Source organism: Myxocyprinus asiaticus, chromosome 12 (assembly GCF_019703515.2).
Source record: "Myxocyprinus asiaticus isolate MX2 ecotype Aquarium Trade chromosome 12, UBuf_Myxa_2, whole genome shotgun sequence".
NCBI lineage: Eukaryota > Metazoa > Chordata > Actinopteri > Cypriniformes > Catostomidae > Myxocyprinus > Myxocyprinus asiaticus.
Genome location: NC_059355.1, coordinates 25,254,076 through 25,274,628, shown reverse-complemented (window position 1 = coordinate 25,274,628; position 20,553 = coordinate 25,254,076). Strand labels below are relative to the sequence as shown.

Here is a 20,553-nt window from a genome sequence, read left to right as displayed (position 1 = left end):
ACTCAGCTTGAAGGCCTGCAATCGCCCCCTAGAGGAAGAACCTGTTGTTTTTCATGGGGCAGTTATTAGCCAACAGCATTTGCCATGGTTTTTATGCACAGAGAAAGTGAGGTTGCAAATTTGGAAGGCATTAACTGCAATTTTTGAAAGCAATAAAAAAATAAAAAATGGCCAAAGTAAAAAGTTGATTATGCTTGACTGTGTGTGCAATAAAGCCCGCAAAATGAAATAATACCTAATGTGGCATGAGCGGCCAAGCAGCAGAGCCAACAGGGTAATCGCCTCAATCGTGTGACCGAGTGGGTTGCTCACAAAACAGCTTTAAGTCGTGTTATCATTCGCTTTCCTCTACTAATAACTTGCACTAGTTGTGCCATTGAAAACTGGATGAGAGAATGGAGTGAATGACCTTCAGGACAGACCATTAGAGCTTCATCATAGTGTCACTGTTCACCAGCATTAGTTTGTGGCGAGCATGGGTGCTGTGAGTTACTATTAACCTTCTTTACTCTTCATTACTGTATATTCATGACTAAATATAATAAAAGGGATAGTTCACAAAAAAAAAAAAAAAAAAAAAAGAAAATTCTCTCATCATTTACTCACCGTCATGCCCTCCCAGATGTGTATGACTTTCTTTCTTCAGCAGAACACAAACAAAGATTATTAGCAGAATATCTCAGCTCTGTAGGTCCATACAAAGTAAGTGAATGGTGCCCAGACCTTTGTAGCACCAAAAATCACATAAAGGATACATAGAAATAATCCATAAGACTCCAGTTGTTAAATCCATATCTCCAGAAGCAATATAATAGGTGTGGGTGAGAAACAGATCAAAATGTAAGTCCTTATATACTCTAAATCCCCAATTTCACTTTCACATCTGAAAGTGAAAGTTAAAGTGGAGATTTAGAGTAAAAAAAAATGACTTTCATATTATTCTGTTTCTCACCCACACCTATTATATTGCTTCTAAAGACATGGATTACTTCTATGTTTCACTTATGAGATTTTTGGAGCTTCAAAGGTCTGAACTCCATTAACTTGTATGGACGTACAGAACTGAAATATTCTTCTAAAAAATTGTGTTCTGCTGAAGATTCATACACATCTGGGATGGCATGAGGGTGAGTAAATGATAAGAGAATTTTCATTTTTTGGGTGAACTATCCCTTTAAGAGTAGTATGAGAAACTTTGATATCCCATTGTTAATCACAAAACTACATTTAGGGGAGACTGGGGCTGTTTGACTATAGGGGTTGGCTGGCATGGATTAATGTCTTGTTCATAATTGACAGCTGTCAAAAAATGTGAATTTTTGCCCTCTTGATACACACTCCATGCTTCTGTCAAGATATTAAAAGATAAAAACCTGTCAAGTTGAAGGTGAGACGTCAAAACAAAAATTAATCGAACCAATAATGAGAAATATCTGATACACATACTGTGTACTGTACATACTTTATATACACACACTATATAATATAATATTTATATATGAATATAATTTTGTATAAATATATACATTATATTATATAAATTCCAGTACAAATTTTAATTACAAATGTTACAAATTGAAATGACACCAAAAGTCTGCGTGGATACAGGCGATGGGAGTCATGATGGTGCCATTACTCTGCAGGTAAGACACAGTGTCACAAAAAGTCTGAGCACTTTCATGCAAAATGTCCATTCTGAAAAACCGTTCATTTTTTTTTTTTATTAGAGCAAAAAATAATTTTTGAAATATCCATTTTGACAGATCAAAACAAAATTATCAGGCCACAGTTCAACTATTCAAGCAAGTCAAGTGTTGATTAATCCCCCAGTCCACCCCTGACTTTGCCCAGGGCCCCATACCTCAAATGATCCTTGCAAATAAAAAATGCTTTTCTTCAGCAAGCAAGAGTGCATCAACATTTCCAAATTCCTCAAGATACAAGATACCTTTATTGCCACTGTACAAGTACAATGAGATGTCGTTAGGAGCAAGCTTGTAGATGCCCAATTAAGAATAAAACTATACAGAATAAAAACACTTATAAACTGCTGTTTGTGGAGCTTTGGAGGCCGGGTAACCAGGGTAGCAGAATTCCGATCGCAAAACTGCTGGACTGGAGCCTGGTAAAACAGATTTCCAGCACTTGCTAATCTGAAGAAGCAAATGGAGGGGGAAAAGACATATTCCAGAACAAATTAGATTTAGGATGTTCCTCTTCTCCCAATTTCTCATAGTGAAGGAGCACATGTATACGTATATCCCACTCAATATCAATTCATTTGTAATATATGATTCTTTCCCCTCGTTCTGAATAACAGCCTTTGGCTATTTCCAAGTTCAGGATCCCACATGGATGACATTAACATTCCATGAGTTTTCTCATGATGAGTGCGTATGAATGTTTGTTGCTGTTTGAGCTGGTGACTGTCTGTGTGTGTGTGTGTGTGTGTGTGTGTGTGTGTGTGTGTTGTAAACTGTCAGGCCTGGCACAGTCTGTGCATTCTTGGGATTAAACTTTTCTAAATCATTATGGAGGTCTGTGATAATCCACTAAACATTGGTGGAGACTTGAGAGAAAGCTGATGTGTTTGTCATCTGCTGTGCAACACTGTTAAAGGATACAACCCCATCACATGCTCAAACAGCCTTTTTCCCCAAAGCACAAAGTGACAAACAAATAAAACCATTCAAACAAACATATCCACTCCCATAACACACATGACTATCAAAACAAGCTCTTAATTCAGCCCTTAAAACACATGTTCTTCACAATCTGGCCATTATGCTTACAAAAAAGGTTTTAAACAAGTTGGGTAACACTGTACCTGAATATTGAATGTATAAACAGTACAGATGTCGTTTCTAAAGTGCTCAAGAGACAGATGACAAAAGTTAAGATGCATGAGACCATATGAATGAAGGTCAAAATGTCAACAGGGTAGAGTTTGTGTGTGTGTGAGAGAGAGAGAGAGAAAGAGAGAAGCATGATGGTCATTTACTAGTGCATTAAATATGGAGGTATGTGGCACTTAAGCAGTGTGGTAGTTTGGCACTACTTTGGTGTCTATACTTGTAGAGCTGCATTGTTGTGAAAGGGCCCCATTGAGTTATAGTTAGGGTCTTGTCTAATCATTACGCAACAACGGAATCTCACTAGCTGTAAAAACACTTCCCTTGTCAAATAGAAATGGTCATACGCAAAAGATCCCACCTGTGCCAGATGAAGGCACTCAAGACTCAAGAGTTGTGGGGACTGCTGTCCTTGCCCAGGTACTTGAAGACAGTGTTGGCATTTTCTTGTTTCATGCTCTGAATATGGGCATCCAACCTCTGAAGCAGCTCTTGAGACCGTAGCGTTTCCTCTTCTAGAAACCATTTAGCCACCGAGCCATTTGGAGATCCAGTAGAGTCCTGACGGAACCGGGAAGAAGTAACAGTTAAGGCAGATTTAGAAATTAGAAGATAATGTGGGATTATTTGAAAAATACATGGATTCTTAAAAAGCAACGAGTCAAGAAACCCAAAATTCATGCTGCACAATCATCACCAACAACAGGATGTTTAGCCTCTGTCTCTACAAGGGTATCCTTACAATCCAAAAAAATAAAAAATAACAAATTCTAAATCTACTTGAGAAGCAAATTAACAGTACATATGATATTAGGCATGATTCTTGTTGACAGAGAAATCCATGAGGTTTATATGTTAGTGAGGTAAAAACAAATTAGTGACGGTTAGTCTTAAAATAAGAAAAACGAGACACACTCTATATTACTTATTACTACGTACTAACATTAAAAATAAGCATTTGATACAATGTACTTATTGTATACATACAGTACATTCTATGTTTCAGTTGGTTATTTGATATCTTCTGCTTTAGTGTGTCAACAGGAAATATCAATTTTAGATTTCATAACATTTCTTCTGCAAACAGAATAGAAGTAGAGCGAGGAGTCCTGCAAACAAATGGTATGGCCCCCACAGAGCCCGTGATGAAGAGACAGAAGCAACTGAGATAGCCTAAATGCATAGAACTGTGGCAAGTTCTCCAAGATGCTTGCCAACAACCTTGAAAGACTGTGTATATATATATATATAAAAAAAAAAAGTGTACCAAAGAATATCTGCGCTGTTTTTTAAGGCATAGGTTGGTCATACCAAATATTTATTTAGTTTTTTATGTTTACTGCTGTTTGTATGAAGTTAATTGATAAATAAAACAAAACATCAATATAAATTTTTTTTTTCAAAATGTTTGCACTCTACTATAAGTACCTGCATGTAATTACATCTGTAATTACACTGTTAACCTTACTCCTAAACCGACCTGTACCCCAACCTGGGTAGCAGCAAATGTGAAACTCTACACACGGCAAGCAAAGTTGCTGGAAGCAATGCCCAGGAGGATCTCAGAGGTATTTCTACTCCTGATGAAGTCATGGTTGAGGGACATTCTGTCGTGTGCCTCATCCAATAGGAGTTGAGAGTTCGATCCTTAAGTGAGCAAGGCTTCATGGGATTTGTAGTCTGTTTTGGACTCCCTTTGTTTGAGTTTCACATTTACTGCTACACACACAATTAGTAAATTGTGTAAAATGCTTATTTTTTTTATACATCTTTTTCTATTTTTTAATGTAAGTGCAAAGTGGTTAATGACATCACTTGCAGACACACAAACACAGAAAGAGGGAAGGCACAATTTTATCCGTCATAAAGTTGCTGACTCCATCCTACTTGTGTCTGTTCTGCCACTATTCAAAAGAGAGAAGCAATCGTGAAGATCGACCTATATCTAATATAGCAGCCAAAATGCTATATCTGTGTTTTGATGATGAATTCCAGTGACAAGCTGACCAACACATTTCCTCTCCATCCAGGTGATCTCAGACCGATTGTTTTAGTGTGGATCCAAGTGTGATTGCCGTGTTCATATATGCCTGTACGAACCGAACCAAGGGTGAAAATGGTTCCGAAACACCAGGTTCCGAAACAAATGTATTTATCCCCTCAAGGCTTGCCGTAGAACGCGCATGTCCATATGCAGCTTTCAGTGAGAAATTACATTTCTGTTGTGCCTCTGCTTTCTGAAGTCAATTATAGTGTAGGAAAAAAGAAAGCAAAAGCTCACTGGGAAGAACACAAGAGCCTGCCTCAGCAACAGAATGATTTTTTCAAGCAACTTGATGTGCTTTTTCAGTTTTTTGAAGCCATTAACTCAGCAGGGAGTCTCGAAGGTCAAGTGATTAAAAGGAATAGTTCACCCAAAAAAGAAAATTCTCATCATTTACTCACCCTTATGCCATCCCAGATGTGTATGACTATCTTTCACCTGCTGAACTCAAATGACGATTTTTAGAAAAATATTTCAGCTCTGTAGGTCCATTCAATGCAAGTGAATGGCTGCCAAAATTTTGAAGCTCCAAAAATCACACAAGTCAGCATAAAAGTAATCCATATGACATCAGTGGTTAAATCAATGTCTTCAGAAGCGATATGATAGGTGTGGGTGAAAACAGATCAATATTCAAGTCATTTTTATCATACGTTCTCCTCCCTGCCCAGCAGGGGGCGATATGCATGAAGAATGTGAATCGCCAAAAAGAAAGTGAAAGTAAAAGCGGAGATTTATAGTAAAAATGAGTTAAATATTGATCTGTTTCTCACCAATCATATCACTTTTGAAGATATGGATTAAAATACTGGAGTCTTATGGATTATTCTTATGCTGCCTTTATGTGCTTTTTGAAATGTAAAAAACACCTGAATGCCACCCATTCACTCTGTATGGACCTACACAGCTGAAATATTCTTCTAAAAATCATATTTTGTGTTCTGCAGAAGAGAGAATATCATACACATTTGGGATGGCATGAGGGTGAGTAAATGATGGGAGAATTTTCATTTTTGGGTGAACTATCCCTTTAACCACCTCCCGCTGGCAGATGCTAATTAGAGCTTTATCTCCCTCCGCCTGGCCAACAATTATGTAAATGAAGCTCACATCTGAAAATCACTGGAAAAACTGGCTAATGTGATGCTGGCTTTTCATAAAGTGGGACCAAAAAATTACTTGCCAATAAGTAAAGGAAAAAAAAAAACAGACTTTACCATTGAATTAAGCTAATTTATCTTATCCCAGTGACAAATAGTTTTTTTCTTGTTTGTAGCATAAATCTGACAACAAAATGATGCTCAGATATGAAAGAATACATATTAATAAAAAAGAAATTGCAGCGCATCATGTATCAGAGCCTAATTCTCTATGACTGACCACAGGCAGGAAGTTGTCTGTCGAGCTGGAAGCTTGAGCTTCTTTTCCATTAACTGCTGCACTGAGCAGAGCTGCCATCCCGTTAGTTTTACGGGCTGATGATGAAGATGAGCTAGATGATGCCGAAGATAGGGCTGGGGACACAGCTGTCCTGCTCTCCTTTGATTGGCCATCCAGGTGATGAGGGGAAGATCGTGACAGGTTCTCCAGCTGTTTTAAAAGCGTCTGTATTTGGTCCTCATAGTGTGAGGCTCTTTCCTGCATCCGACTTTCCATGGCCTGTAGCTCCTCCTGGTGTCTCCGCTGTATATCCTCAGCAGATCTATCACAGCACATAACAGGACTACATAATACACTCAAATAGACGCATGCATATGTCTTGTTGCTCAAGTACGTTTAATGAGTGAGAATCTGTTATCGAAGGGTTACCTCTCCTGAGTATGGTATGAATGGCACTTGTTTTGGTTTTGCAGTAACGCTCTCTCATACTTGTCCTGCCAGGTCTGGTTGCTGGCCTCCATGCGAGCACATAGCTCAGTCATTTCCTGCCTCAGACGCCGATTCTCCTCCTCCAGACTGTTTAGAGACAACACGTAGCTGTCTCTAAGGCTTGTCAGCTCTCCATCACCCCTCTAACAGAGAAACAAAGGGAAATTATGAATGAGCAACAAACATCTCACAAAATGTTAAGTAAACTTAAACAGCCCATGTAATCAAAATTAGAAGTTTGTGATTGCGTTAGATAGTGTAGGTGCTACTGGTTGTTTAGATCAGTGTTACTATCAGAAATAATTAATAATTATTTAAATTAAATAATAGAATCTAACTCATTAAAGCCTCACAAGGGGCACCATTAATGTTGTGCGCTACGTTCAGGAGCGGGTTTGGTTATTAGCAATAATCAATAATTATCAAAGATAATCATTAATTATTAAAATCAATGAAACATTGATTAGAATTAACACTAGCTTATTGATCCTTCAAATTCAACAATCAACAAAGATAATTATCAATTATCAAAAGTCAATAGAATATTAATAAGGATTAATATCACCCTGGAATCAGGGACTAATAACCAGACAGTATAACAGTCTCAATATTAGATGGTTCTCTTAGGAAAATCGATGTCCAGAGAGTGTTCTCTTAGGAAAAGCGACGTCCGGAGATTGTTCTCTTAGGAAAAGCGACGTCCGGAGATTGTTCTCTTAGGAAAAGCGACGTCCGGAGAACAAGAAACAATGAAAGCTTGAATCCGAGCACTGACATCCCCTGCCAGCCTTTGACACAGGTGTATGCAAAACAAGCCAAAACACTTCTCTTTGAAATATAACAAAGTTTACTGATGCAGTAATATCAATTAATAATCAATACAATGCAGTCAATAAACTTCCGACTTACAACTACAAACTAAACAGTGACATGATTAGATATGGTAACCAAAATAAGCCTATAACACATGAGAGGAAGGTATGCGTGTGTGTGTGTGTGTGTGTGTGTGTAAGGAGTGACGCGCACAAAATGGCGGACGTGACTCTCGTGGAGAGTACGTCACGCAAGATTTCCGGCCAGAGAATATGGCCACGAATGTGGGCGGAGAGAAGCCGGTTAATGGTGTCTGCCTGTTTACCGCATGTCTCCGCTTGTACGATAACTTAGGGACAAAGCTGAGCTTTATCACTAAGTTGCCTACTAGCCAAAAGTGTGTGCGGGAATGATTTTGAGGGGTGGGTGGGGTCGGTCGGGTCGGTTGGTCGTGGTAAGTACGAGAGCGAGAGAGAATAAAGTGGCGGCACCAAAGCCGGTTTCGCGATCATGGGAGAGAAAGCAGCTGTTAGTTTATCACTCAGAGATGCGGTGAACGGCTCGTAAACTCTCCCGCGGTCTTTGGTTCTTCAATGGATAAACTCAGTGTGTCGGTCTCACCCGCGATGGCGGAAATACACAGCAAATATCTAATTTGTGATAACAATACATTACAATAATACCTTAAGTATTATTAGCAGCAATGAGTGGACTCGGCAGTCCGTAAACTGTACAAGCAATAACCTTGACACACAAGAACAAAACACTATAATATTCTATCTCTGCCCAGACGTAAACCTCTTACTTGAATCGCATGAGGACGCAGGTAGAATGTGTGTTCATCCGTCGTTTGACTGACTCCTTTCCTCGAGACTCGCTTTGTCGACGGGCGGTACGGCTGCTGATTCTCTGCGGGCTGGCGGAGAAATCAGCAACGTCGACTTGATTGAAGAGGGAAGAGAAATCTTCTTTCTTCACTCTTGCAGGCAAACAGATGAAGATGCGGATTGCTCGGTGGTCTCCTTCGGATCCGTTAGAGTGCTCGGTGGAACACAGAGTAATCTCAACTCGTCCAGCAAGATGGAGATTGTATGGCCACAGTTTCAAGTCATACGTTACTTCCTTGTGCCACGAGGCTACACCTGAGAGCAGCGATGAGCTGCGTCTACACACGGCAAGCAATGTTGCTGGAAGCAATGCCCAGAAGGATCTCAGAGGTATTTCTACTCCTGATGACGTCATGGTTGAGGGGCGTTCTGTCGTGTGCCTCATCCAATAGGAGTTGAGAGTTCGATCCTTTAGTGAGCAAGGCTTCATGGGATTTGTAGTCTGTTTTGGACTCCCTTTGTTTGATTTTGGTGCGGTTTTTATCAGTAAGATTTATGACTTTGTGTGTGGGCCTCAGTCAGGCTTTACGGCTGTGTTAGGCCTGCCTTTGTCTTCTATCTGAATACATGAGGCCCAACAATAGAGATATAGTTAGAGTTTTGTGACCTTTAGTCCATGTCGGTTAGCATTGAGGCCATCTATGTGCTAGTGTACTCCTAAAAGTTGACTTTATTACTTTTTAGCAGATATACATTTAAAATTAACTGTCTCTTCTCTACCAAAAATATTAATGACAAACCTCAACCGCACTCACAAGCACATCCACATTCGTGTCTGATTAAAGGCTTTCTAGAATGATGAAAGGCCCTCCCATCTAATACCACCTGCCTCGGACTAGCAACAGCAAGGAGGAAATCATGGTTCATGGCTGTGACGTAACTAAAGGCAGTTGACTATTTTTTTACTGGTTTAATAGGAGGGACAAGCCTTTCCTGTTTCAATCGGAAATCCGTAAACACAGGAAAGAAAACTTTGCTCATCAAGTCATTTCATAAAACAGAAGTAACTCATACAAACAAATAACATTAATTTTTACTAAAAAGAGGATTTATTCAAAAAAGGGTAGAAACCTTAGGGGATCTTGACTCGACTCTCTCAAGAAGATCGTTTAGATGCTGATTTTCAAGCTTTAGAGTCTCAAGCTGGACCTGTGTAACCTTCAAAACAAGTACAGGAACACCATCAGTTTCACCAATTATTCCATATTACCATTTAATAACTATAATATTACACTAGATCATCCTGATGACATCAAGTTGAAAATAAGTGGCCTGATTACATTAAAGGGATAGTTCACCCCAAAATGAAAATTCTCTCATCATTTACTCACCCTCATGCCATCCCAGATGTGTAAATCTTTCTTTCTTCAGCCAAACACAAACAAAGATTTTTAAAAGAATATTTCAGCTCACAATGCAATGAATGGTGACCAGAACTTTGAAGGTCCAAAAGGCAGTATGAACAATAATCCATAACTTCTGAAGCAATATGATAGGTGTGGGTGAGAAATAGATCAATATTTAAGTCCTTTTTTAACTGTAAACCTACACTTTCACTTCCACATGCAGCCGCCTGCTGGTTGGGGCTGGTCAAAGGTGGTGATTGATAGTATAAAAGGACTTAAATTTTGATCTGTTTCTCACCCACACCAATCATAGAAATTCTGAAGATACGGATTTAAGCACTGGAGTTTCATGGATTACTTTTATGCCTCCTTTATATCCTTTTTGGTCCTTCAAAGTTCTGGTCACCATTCATTGCATTGTGAGGTCCTACAGAACTGAGATATTATTCTCAAAATCTTCATTTGTGTTTGGCTGAAGAAAGAAAGAAAGTCATACACATCTGGGATGGCATGAGGGTGAGTAAATAATGAGATAATTTTCATTTTGGGGTGAACTACTCCTTTAAGAACTGTAAATGCTGTTGATTTTATTCAGAGGTGAGCGTGACTGGTGAACCTTGAGTTCTGACGCTCTGCGCTCTGCTCGCTCCACTTCCGCCCGCAACTGTCGTTCAATGCTGGAGGCAGAGCCAGTGAGTGTGGCGATGGTGATGTCTCGCTTATGCAGCTCACTCGTTAACTGAGAAACCTCCTTCCTCATTCCTTCCAACTCTCCACAACGAGTCTGTTCAGCCCTCTCAAGCTCTTCACGTAGCTATTAACACATATATACACACACACATATATATATATATATATATATATATATATATATATATATATATATATATATATATATATAAAAAGTGCACAACCATACATGGACAATACATCGGAGTCACAAACTGTAAAACCTAACTCCACATACACGTCTGATTTCAGCTGTACAGTGAGTATGTTCCTCCTCCATCTGTTTCCATTCTTCTTCTCTCCTGCTCATCTCTGCTTTATGCCTTCGCATGCTCTCCAATCTGACAAAACAAAATGGGATTCAGGGTTTTACATTCCAGAATGATTTTAGCTTTTAAATGAAAGCTGCAGCCATTGATAGGAACATCAGTGTTTAAAAACATCTCACTTGTCTCCAAGTCTGATGACCTCTGCTTTCAAGTGACTCTCACAGGTCTGGGAACTGTTCGATTTGGCTGTGATTTTCTCCAGATCCTGTCTAAGGGAGGCCAAGTTTGAAGATGAGCCATGTGATGCTAAACACTCCTCTAGAGACCTGAAAATAATAAGTAAAGCATTATTACATACTGGGCTTGATTTATAGCAAGTTTTTTCTAAAGGTCTAAAATGTGTATATCATTTAAATCATAGTCTGACATTAAATGTTTAATTTAAAAATAAGATTTATGTGCAAGCATTGAAAATTCAGTCATTATTTTCTCACCCTAATTGTGGCACAAGACTTTTGTTTTATCTTGAATCATCTTTTTGCCATATAATGAAAGTGCATAGTGACTCCTGGCTGTCAACCTCCATAAAGGACAAATACAGAGCCCAAATCAAATATGGCGATACGGCAGTAACATCAAACGTCATTGTTTCTTGCAGGTCTTTTGACCAAGTTTCATGAGACAAAAACCAATGATGTTTGATGTTATCGATATATATCACCTTATTACACGGCTCTCTGGAATACTTGATTCTGATTGGTCAATGGCGCCACCCAGCGGTCAGATACTGCTCTGTAACAACCGCACATCTGGGGATTAAGACGTATCAGACCACTCACCTGGGTTCTGCAAGCCATCTCTCCTGCTTCTCGGCACACTGTGCAATTTCCGCAAGTAAGCTAATAAAATAATTTAAACTCAAATCAATGTTTCATGAGCATTTATTTATTATTTGGCAAGAAGTCTTGTAATAGGCTGAATAATGAGTCGAACAGTTATTTTTACGAAGTAAACACCAACAGAACTCCGACGCAAACTGGAGGTTGATTCCAGCTGTTCAGCGATTTATTTCTTCTCACATTATTACATAATTTCAGCGCAAATCAATGTTTCATATCCATTTATTTATTTGACAAGTAGTCTTGTAATAAGCAGATTTGTGTCGAGGTCCTGATCACCCTGTCGGGGTTTATTGTGCGATAACAACCGGCTGACTGTACATTATCCCTTACATATTTTATTTGGGCGCTACATTTGATTGGAGATTAAATAACAAGTTGAATTTCGATCTGTTCTTCAAAAAAGTAATCATATGGCTTCAGAAGACTTGGAAATAAAATAGTGCATGAATTCCATCAACTGCTTTAACTACTTTTAAGGTGTTTTTATGTATTTTATGGAGCTAGACAGCCTGGATCCACTATTCACTTTCATTATATATAAAGTATATAGAAAGTTATATGGGTTTGCAATGACATGAATTTTAATTTTTGACTGAACAATTCCCTTAACACTGAATACTGAAAGGCTGATTATAGTGTACCTGATGACTTGTTCTTTTGCCTGCAGAGACTGGCTGAGTCTGGTCACCTCTCGCCGGAGCTGCTGCTGCTGGGCTCCGGCGCTACGAACAAACTGATCCTGAGCATCCAGTGTGGCCTTCAGCTCCTCTCTCTCTTCGTTCAAAACCTGTAATAAAGTGTCATTCTCTAAATCACATGTTTGATTTAAAACAGCAATTCCAGATAAAACATTTTTTTGCTTATAATCCAAAATAGCAGGAATGCTTAAAGACACTTAAAGGTGCACTAGGAAATTCTTTTTTCATAAAAAATTGTTGATCCTAAAGAAATTAATTGTAATTTTGAGACATGTATAAAACCACATGAGATGAGGACCCAGTCATATCAGTACCCTTATAAAAGCTGTTTTATTCTACATGGAAACAGCCCCCCTCACAGTGGCTTCAATGATAGAATTGCATGACAAGTGAAATATTACTTGATTAATCTCAGTAACCACCCTGTTATTGGACACTTTCACTCTTAAGCCACTTTTCCACCATCGGGCCGTACGGTTCTGAGCACAGTACAGAACGGTTCCAGTAGCATTTCCACTTGAGCACCGTTTGGCACTGCATGATTATAAACCATTCTTGGCACGGAATTCTCGGCATGGTTAGCTAACCGTACTCAACCGGTCTCAAGCGTGCTAGTTGAATGGCTTTAATGCGTGGCGACTTGTTTATTGTATCTTCATGAATTTATTACAATGGTTTAACTAGTATTGTAGCCAACATTTATTTTTCTACATGCCTTTTTCATAAGGGAAGGAGATTACTAACTCATTTAAACACAAAATACATCAATATATTCACATATACTATTTTCATATAATACTTATAGAACATTTTGTCAATAAATATCCTTTTTTAGCTAGTCTGGGAACTTTTACCTTTCTGCATGTTCGTGTCCGGTGGTAAACACAAGCCCTCAGCAAATTATGGTAAACCTCTCATCTTTTTCTCTCTACTTTCCTTTTTGGGACATGGTCTTTGTCTTTGCTGTTTGTTGGCAGAGTAAAACCAGGGGGAAAAGAAGTCCTAAAATCTGGAATGTGCGATCATCCTCCATAGTGCACCTCTCACGCTGTCGCCAACAGATGGATCTGTTGCATACATTCTCCTGATTTCACAGCACCACAGTGGAAAAAGAAAGTGTAACTGCACCAACTAGCACGGTTTTGCGATGAGAACTGTTCGGCCCAATAGTTGAAATGTGGCTTTAGATTAAATTAATCATGCCTGACTGTGAATAGTGAAATTCTACAATGGCATCACTAACTAAAAACTTTTGACTTTGAGTTATGCTGCATCCACAACACTAGGTGTCACTATAAGTCCAAGATGACACAAACAAAAAAAGTTACTGAGTGCACCTTTAACCAGCATCTGTCCTTGCTCTTTCGCAAACTTCACTAGCTATACTTTACTCAATGTACTATGTTCTAAAGGCCATTTCTACCTCTACTCATCTTGTGGATCTGGCTCTACCTGTCCTGGTAAGCAAGCTGCAGCGAAGCAGCTGACCTGCTGTTCCCTGATGGAGTCTCCCAGCTCATCCTGCAAAAGACGAAGTCTCTCCAGTTCTAGCTCCTGCGTGTGCAGACGGTCCTGAGCCCTCTGAAGCTGAGTGCGCAGCCGCTGCAGTTCTCCCAACTCCTGTGCTCGACCCACACCCTGAGACTAACAAAACAATGACAAACACACAAATTTTCTCATATATTAATATAAACTTTTTTAAATAATCTTTATCTATGCTTGAGGGCACAGTGGTGGCTTGCTGCTTGTGGGGAATTGGACAATCAACCTTCCAGTTACCAGCCTAACCGTTAACCATTACACCACAATAGAAAATACTGTAATGTCACACTGATGTAATGCTATAAGGTTTCAAATGAGGTCCACCTGGATAAGGGTAAACTGTTCAGCTAGGTTCTTCCTCTGTTCCTCCAGTGAGGTCACTTGTCTCTGGTACTGCAGTCTCTGTTGTTCCCACTCTGCCGAGTGCTCACGAAACTCCTGTGTTAATGACAGGCAGACTATGATAAATGCTCAATCCACAAAATGGCAATTTGTATCAGATCTATTTAAAAATATATATCATACTTACACATATTATACACTCACCGAGCACTTTATTAGGAACACCTCTACACCTACTTATTCATCCGATTATCTAATCAGCCAATTGTGTGGAAGCAGTGCAATGCACACAATCATTCAGATACAGGTCAGGAGTTTCAGTTAATGTTCACATCAACCATCAGAATGGGGAAAAAAATTTGATCTCAGTGATTTCGAACATGGCATGACTGTTGGTGCCAGATGGGCTGGTTTGAGTATTTCTGTTACTGCTGATCTCCTGGGATTTTCACGCACAACAGTCTCTAGAATTTACTCCGAATGGTGCCAAAAACAAAAAACATCCAGTGAGCAGCAGTTCTGCGAACGGAAACGTCTTGTTCATGACAGAGGTCAACAGAGAATGGTCAGCCTGGTTCGAACTGACAAAGTCTACGGTAACTCAAATAACCGTTCTGTACAATTGTGGTGAGAAGAATAGCATCTCAGATGCAGGTTGGCATTGTTTTGGTGGCACGAGGGGGACCTACACAATATTAGGCAGGTGGTTTTAATGTTGTGGCTGATCGGTGTATATAAGAAAAGTCTGTATAGACTGATTCAGACACAGCTTCTTTATTTATCTTATGTTATAAGTAGCAACACCACCTACTTCCAGTCCTGCTCTCTGTTGTGTTTACATCTTTTTAATTCTACTTTTTTAATCATTTCCCTACTTGATCAAATTCATTAGTTTATTCAGACGTAAAACATGAAGACCAATCTGTTGAACACGGAGTATATAATTATCCAGTTTCTGTACCTCCAGCTTGCTGTTGAGGCGGGACAGCTCACTCCTGTCCTCCTCTCTGCTCAGAGCTCCTTCCCGTGCCTCTTTTAGATGCTTACGCTGTAGCTTCTCATAGCTGCGCTTCAATTTAGACAACTGCGGAAAGAAGTAAGTTGTTCTTTACAGAGACAGACACCTGACAAAGACTGAATTAGGCCATTCAACATATTGTGGGTGAAACAATGATATAAAAAGGCCCATTGATGATCTTACTTCATCTTTTACATGATGTAGCTGTTCTTCATACTTCACAACCAGCTCTTGTTTTACAGCTTGCATCTCATCTAGCTGTTTCCCCAGCACCCGGATCTGTAGAACAAAACAAAAAAAAACAAAAATCAGGCTAGTCAAAGCCAATGTGAACCACAGCTCAAACATGACACCTAGTGGAAAGTGATGTCCTTCACATACCCTATTGAGATTTGTAAGACTGCATAATGCGGTTAACTTTAACCCCCTAGAGTTGCCCCACATGTCTTTACATTATATAACAAAGTATCAAGTAATGTAATAAAGTTTTTTTTTTTTTTTTTTACATTTTAAATGATAAAGCAATATATTGTTAACACATGATCCATTGTTCAAAATTATGAAAAAAGTAATTTGACACTAGTATTTGAAAGTAAAAATTCCATGTCCATAGTTCATGTGATGAAAAACACCTGTGGTTATGCTGTTAGGACATCTGTGTAAACCTGAGGGGAACTAACTTCATTAAAATCACGTTGGCAAAATTAAGGTTAATACTGAGAAAAGCTTACTAGCATCCCTTTCTTTTAGATGCCACCGCTTGGTTTTTATATTTTGTTAACTAATGCAATACAAAATTCATAAAAATACACTGTATGCATTTCAATCCAAGTCATTCATTCAATTATACCGATATGTGTTAGGAATCAATGGAAAGCAATTGCTTTGATGTCCATATGCAGAATTAATACAATGAAAAGAAAGACTAAAATATATGTTTAGAAATACAGAAATGACAACACGTTATAAAAGAATTTTGTCTTTATATTACTCACAAAACTACTGTAATGGGGTAATGATGCTGATATGTGATCAGAGAATATTAATAAAGCGGTTAAGAGCCAATCAAAACATTAAATAATCAAGGAAGCTTTACTGACCAGTCTGATCTTACTGAGCTAACTTATGCTTATGAAGCTCAAACAGAAGCATTCATGGGTAGTTTGACACTCAGTAGTCTAGTCATGCTGGAAGAAGCACACCTACATGCACCTTCACCTGCTGTAATCCCTTTTCCACTACCAACTTCAACATTCGGAAACTACCATCCTGGAGCTCCAGCACTGCCATCATCACCTCCCTCACCCTGAGCGTCTGCCAGGGATGAAGGCAGAGTGTCAGGGCAGAGACAGCCTGGATGATGTATGTGATTTTGCTGAGCCACTGCATTTATAGAGAGATCTCATCATGGAAAGTGGAATTCCCACAAAAAGCAAGCTTCACTATCAGTTTAGTTCTTAAAGGGATAGTTCACCCAAAAATGAAAATTCTCTCATCATTTACTCACACTATACAAGATGTGTATAATATTCTTTCTTCTGTGGAACACAAATGTAAAGATTTTCAGAAGAATATTTCAGATCTGCAGGTTCATACAATGCAAGTGAATGGTGACCAGAACTCAGAAGGTCCAAAAAGGACATAAAGGCAGCATAAAAGAAATCCATATGACCCCAGTGTTTAAATCCATACCTTCTGAAGTGATATGATAGTTGTGGTGAGAAACAGATCAATATTTAAGTCCTTTTATAATCCACCTTTACTCCATCAATCTCCACCTTTGACCAGCTCCAATCAGTAGGTGGCTGAATGTGGAAGTAAAAGTGAAAGTGTAGATTTTCATTTAAAAAAGGACTTAAATACTGATCTATTTAAAAGAAGATATGGATTTTACCACTGGAGTCATATGGATTATTTTTATGCTGCTTTTATATCCCTTTTGGGCTGTCAACGTTCTGGTCAACATTCACTTGCATTGTGAGAATCAACAGAGCTAAAATATTATTTTAAAAATCTTATTTTGTGTTTTGCAGAAGATAGAAAGTCATACACATCTGGGATGGCATGAGGGTGAATAAATGATCAGGGAATTTTCATTTTTAGGTGTACTATCCCTTTAAGTAGACTAAATCTGTGATCTCAGTTTTGACTTCACTGTGATGAAAGTGTTCTTGGGAATGCAGTCAGAAAAATGCTTTGTCTGATTTTAAACCTTTTAGTATAACAAATCAGCCAGCATACACTTCCATCAGAACTTTCATAGGGACTTTCGGTTCAGTCACAGTTTAATGAATATCCCATGTTTACAAAAACAGAACCACAGAGGAGAATCCTACAACCCAAAATGCTGAATGCTTACACAGCATTTTAAAGAAAAAACACAGCGAGGAGGAGAAGGGCACAGTCCAAAAACTGATTCAGTACCTCTGAGCTCCTCTTGTCGAGCAGGGCCCTGGCAGACTGGAGCTCCTCTTGTGCATTCTTCAGACGCAGTTCCATGGCTCGTACCTCAGCTTCCCACTCCTGGCGCTTGTACCCCACCATGATGTCGATCTGCCTCATTAACTCCTGCAACTCCGGCTCACAGGATGACAGGACAGAACTGAGGACATGGACAGCAAAGGACACACATAGGAAAAATCTAAACCCAATGTAATACAAACAGGGAACTGTGTGTATACATACAATTGCATGACACAAGTGCCACAATTTTTATTTGCGGTCATGGCAGCACCTACTAGGATAACTGCTGTGTCCCTCATCTATGCCATTAAAAAAAAAAGTCATGATGGTATATCTACATAACAGCTGATAAAAAAAAAAAAAAAAAAAACTGAATTCTCCTTACCTCACGTCATGATCCCGGAGAGTGCCCAGAAATTCCTCCATTCTATCTCAGTGATCTTCCAAGTGCATCCTTGTTACAGAATTTTAAAATCTGGGCTTCATGCATGAGAAAAGAGCAGCATATGTATTACCAAGGGCAACTCTGCTGTAACAACAATAGCTATAATCGAATAGATTTAACTATTAGCTTGATTTGTGCCACACTGTAACTTCAGCCTTTCAGGAAGCAAATACAAATTTGATTTTAAGTGTTAAAACATATTTTACCACAGAAATAGATGGAGGCAGCGGTGTTCCAAAAATAACCAAGTATTATTCAGCGTGACAAAAGTGCATAATTAGCTGAACAGATTTTGTATACAATGTGACATTCACGTTGATAACTCACTTCTTCATTTTTGCACAACAGACCTCATTTTACTGGCATGTTACAAATAAATCACTTCTGAGCTAGCATTAGCCTGTTAGCGTGGACAAATAGTTAGCCCTCTGTCATAATTTTTTAGTGTTCGCAGAGAAAGTGTCTGTATTTCCACGACCTTTGTGATTTCAAGATAAGATGTGTAATAGTTTATTTTTCTCAAAAGAAAGATTAAACTTACATTTGAAGGCACAATATGCATCATGCTGTCAGCTGGGGTTGTAGGGGTGTCAGAAATTCACTCAACAGTTGAAAACACACAGCAACCAAGAACAACGCAACGACCATCCACTCTGTTTGCGCTTCCGCCGCCCAGAGTCACGTGGCACACAGTGTTGCCTCTTTTTTTAGCAAGTCAGTTCACTCGTCGGCCATCGTTGGAACCCTCCAGGGCAGCTATTTTACTATGCAGACAAGCGGCATACAAGTGCAGCTCATATCTACTTAAATTGGGAAAGCCTGAAATCTCCAAAACGGTTGGTCAAGATTACGATAAAAGAACATAATTCAAATCCGCAGTAAATTCTGACAACACTGGTGTCATAAGTTGTACTTCTTTTCCTCAGGTTACACAAAAAACATAATTTTTCCCTGCTACAGGTAATGCACGTGCGCGTTCTCGAGTTGATTGACAGGCAATGACTGTATTTAAAAGGCGATTGGCTCTTTTACCTGTAAGGCGGGACTTCTTTTTACATCCGTTGACCGTTGGGCGTTCCAGTTTCTCCAATTAATTTGAATGGAAGTGTCCCGTCTCTGCTAAATACTCTCTGCTCTCATTGGACACTTGATTCTGCAACTACTGACAGAAATAACCCAACGGCTACATTTTATTTATGATCACGCTAGACAATTCTCCAATTTTAGGCATAAACACACTACAATATACTCGCAAATCTGAGAAATGCAATCTGTAAATATGGAAACAACATGACTTTATATGGTTGTGTCTTGCATATTCGTCCATTTATTTGTATTTTATATTCATATAATACATTTATATGTTTTTGTTGTTGCTGATTTCATCACATAAGTAGAATAGCAGAATTCTGTTTCAATTAACTGTATCAACAATAACGGTTCATAATATTAGGCCTAAATTGGTGGGCAGATGAGCATGAGCACTCTAGTGTTTCAACCTGTTTCAACACTGAAATTTGCTGGGTTTTAACTAGGTAAGGAGCCAAGCTGTTGTTTAAAGACTATAAATGGACAATACAGGCACTAGATGTAGATATTTTATACCTAAAACAATATCCAACCATTTTTCCTGTGTCTGCTGTACTTCCCTCAATAAGCATTTAGAGAAATTTGTTTTGGGCTATTCTAAGTCATGAGTGATGAACTGATAGCTATTAAAAAAAAAGCTACCACCTGTCTATTATGACTTTCTCTGATAACATTGAAAGAAACTTACATACCACATTCTACGACAGAAGGATCTAAAATTCTATTTTCATTTTTCAAATGCAACGTGTGTGTGTGGCTGTGTCTTGTTTGAAAGGCTGCATGCTAGGTAGGACACGTCCTTTTAAGGCTGCAGTATACTGAGTGTCCTCCTTTAAACAAGCCTCTTTTAAACGAGATGGCCTTCGTAGGACAAACGGAAACGGAATGTATCATGGTTGCTATGACAGCACGCCACTCTTTAACAAGCGCGAGTGCTTTGAGTGAGAAGTGAACAAAGTCCCTTTAGAAGGGAATGTATGAGGTACATTTTAGGAGAGTTATAATGATGTAAAGAGAAAAGAAAATAGATTTTACAGGTGTACTTTTAGTCTAATACTTTATTTTAATTATATATTAATATAATTGTACATATTATATACTCTGCACCCATCTACTGAGGTATTTCAACTTGGAAATTACAATTACTTGCGTTTGAACATATTTACAGGCATTTTTTTTTAGACATTTCCGTTGAAGCAAAGAATTGTGGGTTGTGAGTGCCCACGAAGGATACACCTCATGCAT

At 38.8% G+C, this 20,553-nt stretch overlaps 1 protein-coding gene across 4 annotated transcripts; it reads right to left on the bottom strand.

The window, feature by feature from the left end:
• Positions 1 to 1,443: 1,443 nt before the first annotated feature.
• Positions 1,444 to 18,887, bottom strand: LOC127449286 (centrosomal protein of 63 kDa-like). 4 transcript variants are annotated; one of them, XM_051712618.1, is made up of 16 exons: positions 18,761 to 18,887; positions 18,160 to 18,254; positions 17,736 to 17,913; positions 15,495 to 15,590; positions 15,255 to 15,377; positions 14,276 to 14,389; positions 13,862 to 14,053; positions 12,353 to 12,498; positions 10,989 to 11,135; positions 10,779 to 10,881; positions 10,428 to 10,625; positions 9,537 to 9,623; positions 6,706 to 6,908; positions 6,277 to 6,598; positions 3,214 to 3,413; positions 1,444 to 2,153 (listed from the first exon to the last, which is right to left on the bottom strand). In XM_051712618.1, exons 2-15 carry the CDS (start codon positions 18,198 to 18,200, stop codon positions 3,240 to 3,242), a joined length of 2,124 nt encoding a protein of 707 aa, XP_051568578.1. In that variant the 5' UTR covers positions 18,201 to 18,254; positions 18,761 to 18,887; the 3' UTR covers positions 1,444 to 2,153; positions 3,214 to 3,239. The 4 variants fall into 4 exon arrangements, with proteins under 4 accessions (XP_051568578.1, XP_051568577.1, XP_051568580.1 ...); XM_051712617.1 differs by having other exon boundaries at positions 1,444 to 3,413; XM_051712620.1 differs by having other exon boundaries at positions 1,444 to 3,413; positions 13,898 to 14,053.
• Positions 18,888 to 20,553: the final 1,666 nt, after the last annotated feature.

What these genes read in the sequence shown, in the direction of transcription:
- LOC127449286 (XM_051712617.1), bottom strand. Translation starts at nt 18,200, where the DNA reads ATGGAGGAATTTCTGGGCACTCTCCGGGATCATGACGTGAG. An exon ending in TCGACAAGAGGAGCTCAGAG is followed by an intron (nt 15,591 to 17,735) that starts GTACTGAATCAG and finishes TTTGTTCTACAG; the next exon opens with ATCCGGGTGCTGGGGAAACA. An exon ending in GCAGAGCGTCAGAACTCAAG is followed by an intron (nt 9,624 to 10,427) that starts GTTCACCAGTCA and finishes CTTGTTTTGAAG; the next exon opens with GTTACACAGGTCCAGCTTGA.